The following is an 11,436-nucleotide window of genomic DNA, read 5'->3' on the forward strand; positions in this document are numbered from 1 at the left end:
GAATAAATTGGATGGAAAAGAACCCATGGAGAGAGGTAAAAAGGTTTGAAACAGTTGAAATTGCTAGCATATCTATTGAAAGGACCTTGACACCCTCTAATATTAATGTGGAATGTAGGTGCAATGGAATTTGGCTAGTCAATTTTAATGCTCCTACCAATGATGAGGCTTGTAGCCAGGTTTTTGAAATACCTGGTGATAAAGATGCAAAATTTGTTATAAACATGTTGAGTCTACCTCAAGGATGTTATCATCTATTAGGTGATGATGATGAACATGGCAATGCTACTTAAGAATATGATGGGGAAATTCAAGAAAAAATAGTAGTTGTTGATAACAAAAACTACATACAAATTTTACAAATGCTAATCAAAATGAAATTGTTGAAATGAATATGATTGAAGGTGGTTGAGTGATGGGAAGCATTAATGAGCAATTTTCATTTCCAAGCCAAGTGACCCTACATGAGTGGTTAGTAGAAGCCATGATGACTGTTAGGCCCCTATAATACTAGTGATTACCCCATTACTATTGTAGTTGTATCCCTTATTAATATTGTTGTGCCCCTATTGTCCCCGTATTGTTATTACTGTGCCCCATAGAATCCCTCTATTATTATTTTTGTGCCTTTATATTATTATTGTTAGGTCGGCTGAGTTATATTGTGACTCCTTAGACTCCTATCTATAGAAAGGAGGTTTTGTCATTTCAATCATCAAAGAATCATTCATTTGTGTAATGTAAATGAGGTTTCCTCCTCGAAGAGGTTGAATTCTAAGGCGTTGATCTATCTTTTCTATCTTTTTGTGAGCTGGTTTCATAACATTCGGTATTAGAGCTTTGGATTCTAGGGTTCGCTGCTCCAAATAGGTCATTGTGGAATTTTCACTATAACTTTTTTTTCTGCGACGTTTCAAAAGCTAAATAAAAAAACCATTCGAGATGAGATCGCACTGAAGCTCTGGTCCGAATTTCAGAGCTTTTTGTGCTATATTTGCGGAGATATGATATGAGGAAGTTGGTATTTTTGCAGACTCCCGAATTACATTCCAAACAGGTGACCTGGGGAAAATCGTCATAACTTTCTCTCTGAGCATTGGATTGAAATTTTGTAAGAAGGTACAGAAAGAGAATGGACTGTATTTTCTTATATATATTTTTCAGAGCCAAAGGTTGTAACAGGGACACGTGGCACGTCGTACAAGTTCGCTCTACTGAACTAGTCTATAATCAAGTCACTGTGGGAGATTTGGCATAACTCTTCCTTGGAGAATCCAATTGGGATCAAACTGGTGACATTGGAAAGAGGACACAGAGGGCTACTACAGGTCACAATTTCAGAACTGGATGATCCGAAATTACAGAGATACATTAGAGGCAATATCGAGCTCCTACAAAGTGAAAAAAGGTGTGTAGATTTTATTTTTACTTTTTCTTAAGCTTGGTTTGAAAAATCATTTTGAAGGAATTCAAAGGGCATAGTAGAGAATTATTATTGGTAACTGATGCCCCAAGGAAAGAAAATGCAAACACCTAGTAAGCAACCTGAAAGCTCTAGCATGACTCATGAAGAAGAGGAAGAAATGCTACATGATATATCAAAATTACAAGACCAAGTGCAACAAATTTCACTGTCACAAAAGCTAACAGAAGCTAAGATAAATGGCATGGAATCTAAGATAAAGGGCGTGGAAGCTAAGATGAATGGCGTGGAAGCTAAGATTGATGATTTGAAGATAGATTTGAAGACAGATTTGACAAATTTTCTACAAGAAATACTTACTAATGGTGAAAGGGTAGTAAAGGAAACTCATGATGCGAACAAAAGAAATGTTAATCATGATTTCATAGACTCTAATGTTGGATCGAAGGCCCACCATATTCCAAAAATTGATATGAGGAAGTTTGATGGCAAGGATCCCGCGATATGGATATTATAGATTGAGCAATTTTTCGGTCTCAATAATGTGCAAAACATACAAAAGGTACGTATTGCAACTTTATATTTGGAACCAAATCAGTTTGTATGGTATCAATGGCTTTGCTCTCGTAAACAAATTATCACTTGGGCAATTTTTATGGAAGAATTGACAGCACATTATGAGGATACAAAAAGAAACACTTTTTTTAACCAATTGATAAGTATCAAACAAAAGGGTTCAATAATGGAGCACATTGAGGAGTTCCAAAAATTGAACATAAGGGTAAAAAATATTCTAGAGGAGCATAGGATTGATGTGTTCAAGGGACTTTAAAGGATAATATCCAACATGATGTTCGCCTTTGGGAACCTGATTCATTAGAGAAGGCATTCAGGTTAGCAAGAAAAATGGAAAGCAAAATTATGGAAACCAAGAAGCATACCACTCACAACTATAAAGATGGAAGTATTTTTGCCCCTAGTCTTCCACAACCTATAAGGTTGACACCACAACAATTGGAAGAAAAAAGAGCAAAAGGGCTTTGTTACAGTTGTGATAGCAAATACACTAAAGGTCATAAGTGTGCTGAGAAGAAATTATTCTACATAGATTGTGAAGAGGAAGAAGAAAAGGAGCAAGAAAGGTCAAAAGAAGAGGATATACTCCAGGAAAAAAGCCTAGATAAAGAGGAAATGAATCTGACCATATCTTGTAATGCATTGGTTGGAATTACCACTCTTCAAACCATCAAGATAGAAGGACAAATCAAGAAGAAAAAGGTAATAGTGTTGATTGATTTAGGAAGTACCCACAATTTTATTCATTGTAAGGTAGCAAAAGAATTGAATTGCTTCCTATATCCAGCACCAGAGTGTCAAGTGATGGTTGCAAATGGAGGATCAATAAATTGCTCTAGAAAGTGCCATAATATCAAGCTATCCATGGGAGAATATGTATTGAATAGCCCAATGCTTTCCATTCCAATGGGAGGCGCTGATGTTGTATTAGGAGTCTAATGGCTACAATCCTTGGGTACAATAGCTTTTAACTTTCAAGAACTTTTCATGAAATTTTATGCAGAAGGAAAGGAAGTTGAATTAAGGGGTATTGCAGGGAAACTGGGAAAGATAATCAGCTCTAACCATATGACAAAGCTTCTAAAAAAGGAACAAAGAGGTGTAATTGCACAATTATGTTCGCTTGATGTTTCCACATTGAAATCATCTATTTCTCCAGATCTCCAAAAAGTATTGGACAATCATTCCAAGGTATTTGAGACTCCCAAAGGTCTCCCACCTATTCGTGATCATGATCATGCTATTCATCTTATTCCAGGAAGTGTTCCTCCAAACATCAGGCCGTAGAGATATCCCTATGCCCAAAAGGGTGAAATTAAACGTATGGTTGGAGAAATGCTAGAGGCTGGTATAATTCAACCTGGTCAAAGTTCTTTCTCTGCTCCAGTAGTATTGGTGCACAAGAAGGATGGATCATGGCGTGTGTGTCCAGATTATAGGGAGCTCAACAAGCTCACTATTAAAGATAAGTTTCCCATTCCTGTCATTGATGAATTATTGGGTGAATTGCATGGATCAATTTACTTCACCAAGTTGGATCTTCGTTCAGGATATCATCAAATCAGAATGAAGACTGAAGACATTCTGAAAACAACATTTAGAACTCATGAGGGTCATTATGAATTTTTGGTCATGCCTTTTGGCCTTACCAATGCACCCTCTACATTTCAAGGTTTGATGAATTCCATTTTCAAACCCTTCCTTAGAAAATTTGTGTTAGTATTTTTTGATGATATAATAATCTACAGCAAGTCTTGGAAGGATCATGTTGAACATGTTGATAGGGTGCTACAACTATTGGAGGAGAAACAATTATATGCAAAAAGATCCAAATGTTTCTTTGGAGTATAAGAGGTGGAATATCTAGGTCATATTGTATCTCATGAAGGAGTTAAGGTAGACCCAGCAAAATTAAAGCCATTAAGGAATGGAACATCCCCACATCCATAAATCATCTGTGAGGGTTTCTCGGGTTGACAGGGTATTATCGCAAGATTGTTAAGAATTATGGGAGAATAGCAGCACCTCTAACAACATTATTGAAGAAAGATGCATTTTCATGGACTCCTGAAGCAACAAAGGCCTTTGAACATCTTAAAGAGGCAATGTGCCAAGCACCGGTCTTAGCTACACTGGACTTCACAAAAACCTTTATTGTGGAATGTGATGCTTCAAGAAATGGAATTGGTGTTGTTCTAATGCAAGATGAAAGACCCATTGCTTTTGAAAGTCGTCTAATCAAGGGAAAGGTTTTACACAAAGCTATTTATGAGAAGGAAATTTTGGCAATACTACATGCACTTAAGAAATTGTGACCCTACCTAACGGGAAGACACTTCAAGGTAAAAACGGATCATGATAGCCTTAAATACTTTTTAGAACAAAGATTATCCTCTGAAGAGCAACAAAAGTGGGTCACAAAGATGTTGGGTTATGACTTTGAAATCATCTACAAAAAAGGGAAGCAAAATGTGGTGGCATATGCACTCTCAAGAAAGGATGAGGATGTGGAAGCATTGTTGTGTGCCATTTCTATTATCCAACCAGATTGGATAAATGAAGCAAGGGAGGAATGGAAGAATGATGAAGAAGTGTGGGCACTTATTCGAAAGTTACAACAAGATTCTAGTACATCTAATACATTTAACTGGAAAAATGATTCGTTATGGTACAAAGATCGCTTATACCTCTGTAAGAATTCCCAACTAAAACAAAAGATTCTTATGGAATTGCACACTTCTCCCTTAGGAGGGCACTCAGGATTTTTAAAAACTTACCACAAGGTTAAGAAGGAATTTTTTTGGGATGGCCTTAAATCTATTCAAAAGTTTGTGGCAAAATGTTTGGTTTGCCAACAAAATAAAGTTGAAACAATTAAGACCTCGGGTCTATTACAACCTTTATCCATTCCAAACCAACGTTGGGAGTAGGTTTCAATGGATTTTACCACAGGTTTACCCAAGTCTGAGGGAAAGAGTTTCATCATGGTGGTAGTTGACAAACTTACCAAGTATGCACACTTTTGTGCATTATCACAACCATTTAAAGCTAGTACAGTTTCTACTGCATTGATGGAAACAATTCAAAGGCTACATGGAAACCCAAAGATTATTGTAAGTGACATGGATCCCATTTTCACTGGAAATTTTTGGACAGAATTATTTTCTTGTCTCGGTACTCAGTTAACTCATAGCTCATCTTATTATCCTCAATCTGATGGGAAACTTGAGATAGTAAACAAATGTTTGGAAAGATATCTTCATTGCTTTGTATCTGATAAACAAACACAATGGGTCAAATCGTTGCCTCTGTCTGAATGGTGGTATAACACTTCCTTCCATACAGCAACAAAAATGACCCCATTTATGGTGCTTTATGGATATCAACCACCATCCATCACATCATATTTAAGAGAAAATTCTAAGGTTCAAGCAGTGGAACATCACATCGAGCATCAACAACAAGTCCTCCAACTCTTAAAGGATAACCTCGTGTTGGCACAGAATAGAATAAAACAACAGGCAGATCAACATCGCAGTGAAAGAAGTTTTGATGTAGGTGATTGGGTATTCCTACGGTTACAACCATATAAACAAATGTCCCTCAAGCAAGCTAAGAAGGATAATAAATTATCACCAAAGTATTATGGTTCGTAAAAGGTGTTGTAAAAGATTGGTACTATGGCATACAAATTGGAGCTTACTGCAGCTTCTCGAGTGCACCCAGTTTTCCATGTTTCATGTTTAAAGAAGGTTATAGGTGACAAGCTTCCAGTTCAAACAATATTGCCAGAACTTGACAAGGAAAAATTATATTGGAACCGGAAGCAGTAACAGAAACAAGAAATCAACAGCTATGAAATCGATCAATTTCAGAGTATCTCATCAAGTGGAAGAACTTATCCGCTGAAGATTCCACATGGGAGGATGAGAATTTTATGCAGAAGCATCCATTACTACTCAAACTTTGAGGACAACCCTTTTTTGAAGGAGAGGGGCATGTTAGGTCACTATAATACTAGTGATTACCCCATTACTATTGTAGTTGTATCCCTTATTAATATTGTTGTGCCCCTATTGTCCCCATATTGTTATTACTGTGCCCCATAGAATCCCTCTATTGTTATTTTTGTGCCTTTATATTATTATTGTTAGGTCGGCTGGGTTATATTATGACTCCTTAGACTCCTATATATAGAAAGGAAGTTTTGTCATTTGAATCATCAAAGAATCATTCATTTGTGTAATGTAAAGGAGGTTGCCCCCTCGAAGAGGCTGAATTCTAAGGCGTTGATCTATCTTTTCTATATTTTTGTGAGTTGGTTTCATAAAAATGAATATGAATTGAAATGATGTTTACAAAGACTAATGAAGAAATCCTTAACATGCCTTCATTTGTGTTGGGCCATAAGGTGTTCAGGTGGTGGGGACTAGAGTTACATAAATATTTTATTGTTGGTCTATTAAAATCCATAATTCAAGGTAGGAACCATTTTTTGGTTGGGTAAGATACAACTATTCAAGTAAGAGAAAGGAAGGTCGGTAAGTAAGGGGACCCTGTTTCATTTTCCTACTTGCATAAAACCTGCTTGAAGGGGAGGGACTTTAACACAATTACTCAAAACAAAAGATTGCATTGTAAGACCATAGGTAAGGTTCATGGGTATGGGATTCCCTCGATTCAACACTTCATGACATGGTAGAATGACTTTCATAACTTATATATTTCTTGAAGAACAGAGTGTAATAACCAAATATCATATGGACAGATGAACTACCTAAAGGTCAATGGCTTAAAAACTACCCAGAGAGTGAATGACAATGTTTATAAATTGCCCCTACAAATATAACAACTTCTCCTTACAATGAGGCTGCAAATTTGTAGAAGCAAGAAAGTCCTTTTTCACAGTTAGGTTGGCAATTGAGAAATTTGTTTGATATGGAATCAACAAGGTAGTGATGGAAACACTCAAGCAAACAAAAGTTGGGAGAAAAGTAAAACAAAATTTGTACAAACATTAATCTCTCATAGCTTGACAAAAGTGGTAGAGAAATGATTAATCTCTCCTACCTTAACAAAATTGGAGGTCAAGATCAACACCTACAAGAACTTTGTTTTTGGAATATTATCAAAACTAATAGAAGGATATGAAAGGGTGTACATTAAGAACCTTGACAAAGACAGCCACTGAAACTTGAAACATTGTTTGTAGGAAGAGAAAATTATGTTTATTTTTTCCAAACATGTGTGTTATTATATTATAGTTTAATGAATATGTTTTCCTATTATCATATATGGTTTCATACTTTAACAAAACATTCGCCAAGACTTCACAATGTTTTATTATTCAGTGAAATATTTTCCAAGATCTTACAAGATTTTATAGTTCAGTGAAAGATTCACCATGACTTTACAAGATAATATAATCTGGTGAGAGATTCGCCAAAAACATTATATATACATATTATCTTATTGATGAAAATCACCTCCTATTTTTCCTATGTATCATGGGGATTCACCCATTTATTATACATATAAATTTAGGGTGGTTTTTAAAAGTTTCCCTAATTTTAGAAGTTATTGCACAGAATGACACATTCTTTATCAAAAAATTTTGCCTCTTTTACATAAGTTAAGGGAAAAATTCATGTTAAAATTAGATTTTAATTTGCATGCTTGAAAAAGGTGATAGACAGAATCACTTTTGTGCAGCTAGTTTATCAACATTTGGTAGAGGCTTAAGGTGTTGTGAAGATCAATGAGATAGATAAATCCAGACAACATGTTGCTCCAGTTACAACAACTCTTAATGCTATTAGCACATATGTTGAATGGGCTCCTATATCAACACTGGGAAGCTCTGGTTTGATTGAAGTGTAAGTTGCATCCTTATCATGCTTGATCTCAACAAATGATTGATATCTTCCTGTATTGTCATTGTAAGAGTGTAAAATTATCTATCACATCTCCCATCCATCCCCATTAATAAACAAAGATAGGAACATTGAGAATTAAAATATGTGACCATGATGAGGTGGAATTGAACTGTAACCTCCATATCACCCCCACCCAATCCTCTTTGGAATGTAATGAAGAGAACTCGTGCAATAAGGTGTACAACAGAGAGTTCGTAGAACTTGAACTTTTATTTATATTTTTATTAGTCAATAAAAAACATCGAGTTAAGATTCTTTGCATCTGATTAAACGTAATATGTACTCGCAGTACATTCTGAACTAAACTTAGTTAATCTATATTTCAATACTATGTTGTGCTCAATATGAGAGTTATAAGTTTTTCCTATTAGTGTGACTGTGAGGAAGGCCAAAATGAGCCAAATTTGCCATTAGAATAAAAATCTTAGTAATTACAGTCCTTATCTATTGAAATATGATATTCACAATGCCTTTGGTAAGAGGCACGACACAAAACCTGCAAATGAAAAAACATAATAGAACAGTGGCAACAGCAATAATAACAAAATATAATAGTAACAAAAAAATTAAAAATAACACAATCGCAGCAAAGAGAAATGGCTTTGCCTTACATTCCTCTGCCTCCCAGTAGAGCAACCTCACCAGGATCCCTCCAACCATCGTATCTGCAATGCATTTAGTACCATGGTCATTGCATAAACATAGTGATGATTGTAATAATGTTAGCATTCGTAAATACTTACACCCAACCGTAGCAACGGTCAAATACGAGTTTCTTCTTCTTCTTCTGACTGCGTTTAGAGGATGAGGCAGTTCGTCCTTCCATTACCGAAAACCCAACTAAGAGTACCTACCTTCAAAGTGCCCCTTATTTTGTTTTGTTTACAGACACCATCAAGATATATATATTTATTTCGCAATAATAATCTAACAAAATAAAACCATATGCTATTAATAAAATTTAAGATGAAAAAAACAAATAAATAAAAATGTGCACAACTATTTGACTTACTTCTTGGTGAGTGACATACCTTAGGCCAAAATATACTCTATAGAACATTACAAACTATACCAATCTATATTTATCTTAAATCTGGATCTAACAAAGGTCGAGAGAGATCATCTAAGATGGAACCTCTTTTAAATTTAAAGAGATTTGATCTGAACTGGTGTCAACCTCTGTCTCATAGAAAATAGTCCCATCCATATGTGGATTTTCTAAGAGATTTCATATACACAACTTTGATACCGTGTTAGTTTTCTACACCATATTTCATATCTTTACTCAAAGAATGAACTTTATAGCTCCTAAAACTTTAACATTTAGATTGCACCTATCAAAACTTTAGATGAGTATATACTAAAATACTAAAATATTGAGGAGTGAAAAGATTGCATTTCATGAGCTAATTTACAATACCAGATAAATAATATCTACTTGACATAAATTCTTCAATTTGATAATTATGACAACAAGTTATAGTAGCTAAATAGGGATTGATATAACATCACACAATAGTATGAAATGTTATGGATGGCAAGGACATGCTCCAACAATAATCACATGGTTTTTGTATTACTCACAAAATTAGTATTATAGCATCTTGGAATTATGCTCAAATTCTACATGTCTGAAAGATACAACATAGACAACTCTATTGTCTGAAATATTAGTGTTCCCTCTTTCCTTTTATAAACCAAGAGGTGGGGGTTAAAAACTGGCCATTAATGGCCTCAAGGAGTGCACCATTCTTGGCTAATTAAATCCCTTAGGGATTGTAACTCCTAAAGTAAATGCAACCACCTTCTTAGCAATAAATTCTCCTTGATAAGTGCAACCCTACTCAGCAATTGTAACTTCTAGGCATAAATGTGGCATAGAGAGATGTATGCCCCATTATCTTACAAGAGAAGATGCTCTATGGTATGTGCCCTACCTCATGAATGCACAATAACCCTTGCAAATCAAAAATAGAAGGAAGGGCCCATAAGTCAAATCGAACGCATGAGGACCAACCTTACAAGTGTGTCATCTATCTCCAATTGTTGCTACTGTTTGTCAATGTGGAACTGATCTTCTGTTAATTCAAATATAAGCATCAAAACATGCAATTAGAAAGTGGGTATGGGAATAGATTTTTTCTATAAAATAATCTTCAATGGCGCATGATGAAAACTACAACCTTTGTCACATTTCTCGTACAAAATTCACTCCACATATCTCCAATATAGAGATTACAAATAATAGGCAGGGTAAGCAAGGTAGTTGGAAAAATAAAAAATTATAAGTTCCTAGAAGATAATCACATGTGGATAAATATATGTTTGACCACGTGATTATTCACATGTGGATAAATACATGTGATTATTCACATGTGGAGAAATTCATGTGACTACATATATAGAACCAGGTTATGTGAACCTAATGGACAAGTAAAATTAGACACGATAGACACAAATGTCTAAACACATGTCCTAAAGGCTAATAATATCCATCCCTCATCAAATTCTCAGCATGAAGACAATCCACCACCTTTTTTTTCTTCAACTCTCTCCCAATGTGTCAAAGTCTCCGCCCTTGAAGATGGCTAAGTGATTTATGCATTGAGATCAAGGTCGCCAGTGGAAAAGCCTTGGTTGTAGCAAGAAGTTACCAAGAGGGAAATCCTTTTAATTCATAGGATTGGTTTGTTGCTTTCATGGCTCGGGATGCCAAAGTAGCATCCAGTCCTGGATAATTGTCCCCATAGCTATAACAAAGTTTCTCAAACAAAAGAAATTTGTCTGAACTCCATCAGCTGAAATATTTTACCATGGAGTGGGAGGAAATGACAGCTCAACAATGCACCATTTTTTAACAGAAAGCCATCAATCTCCTGGAATTTCTTGTTTCTACTATCAAAGGCTTGGATTTCATCCAACAAAAGGATGAAGAATTTAAAAATAGAGTCCTAAGTAATTTGGAAACCTTGTTTGATGATATGTACAAGTGTCGTCTTGAAAAAGAGTTTCTATGACAACCTAAGGAGCTATACAAAAATTGCAAACTTCATCTGCCACTAAAGCATCAAAATTCAAAGGTTTTGACATCTACTTGGATGAAATTTTGTATGGCACTAACTCTATATTTGGATATTCTGATGTCTTGTTAAGGAGAGTTTTTGTAGTGTTGTTTTTAGATAGTGGAAAGTATTGGAAAATATTTTGTATGCTTTGTAGGAAGTATTAGAAAACTCACATGCTTTGATCTAGGAGTGCTTGTAAATTTTGTTTCGATAGTAAATTGGGTTTTGTAGGGTCTATGCTACAACTTACAAGTGAAGACCTCTGTTTGGCCAAAACTATCTGGCTATTTGGTTGTACTTCTATCTCTTCTTCAGAAGAGATCTTATATATAATATATATATTTTTTCTCTATATAGGAGTCAACCTATATCTGTCTTTTATAGAATTTTATAGAAATACAATATGCACTGAACTCATTGGTGTTTCTTATTTGTT

The 11,436-nt window shown here is 35.2% G+C and overlaps 1 protein-coding gene across 1 annotated transcript; it reads right to left on the minus strand.

Moving 5' to 3' along the window:
* Nucleotides 1-8,379: 8,379 nt before the first annotated feature.
* On the minus strand, nt 8,380-8,761 carry LOC149221303 (uncharacterized). The gene is made up of 3 exons (XM_089382952.1): nt 8,679-8,761; nt 8,547-8,600; nt 8,380-8,431 (listed from the first exon to the last, which is right to left on the minus strand). The coding sequence occupies exons 1-3, from the start codon at nt 8,759-8,761 to the stop codon at nt 8,380-8,382; spliced, it is 189 nt and encodes a 62-aa protein (XP_089239078.1).
* Nucleotides 8,762-11,436: the final 2,675 nt, after the last annotated feature.

This window comes from Pinus tabuliformis, chromosome Q (assembly GCF_031772625.1).
Source record: "Pinus tabuliformis cultivar Carrire ecotype Pingquan chromosome Q, CPIR1, whole genome shotgun sequence".
NCBI lineage: Eukaryota > Viridiplantae > Streptophyta > Pinopsida > Pinales > Pinaceae > Pinus > Pinus tabuliformis.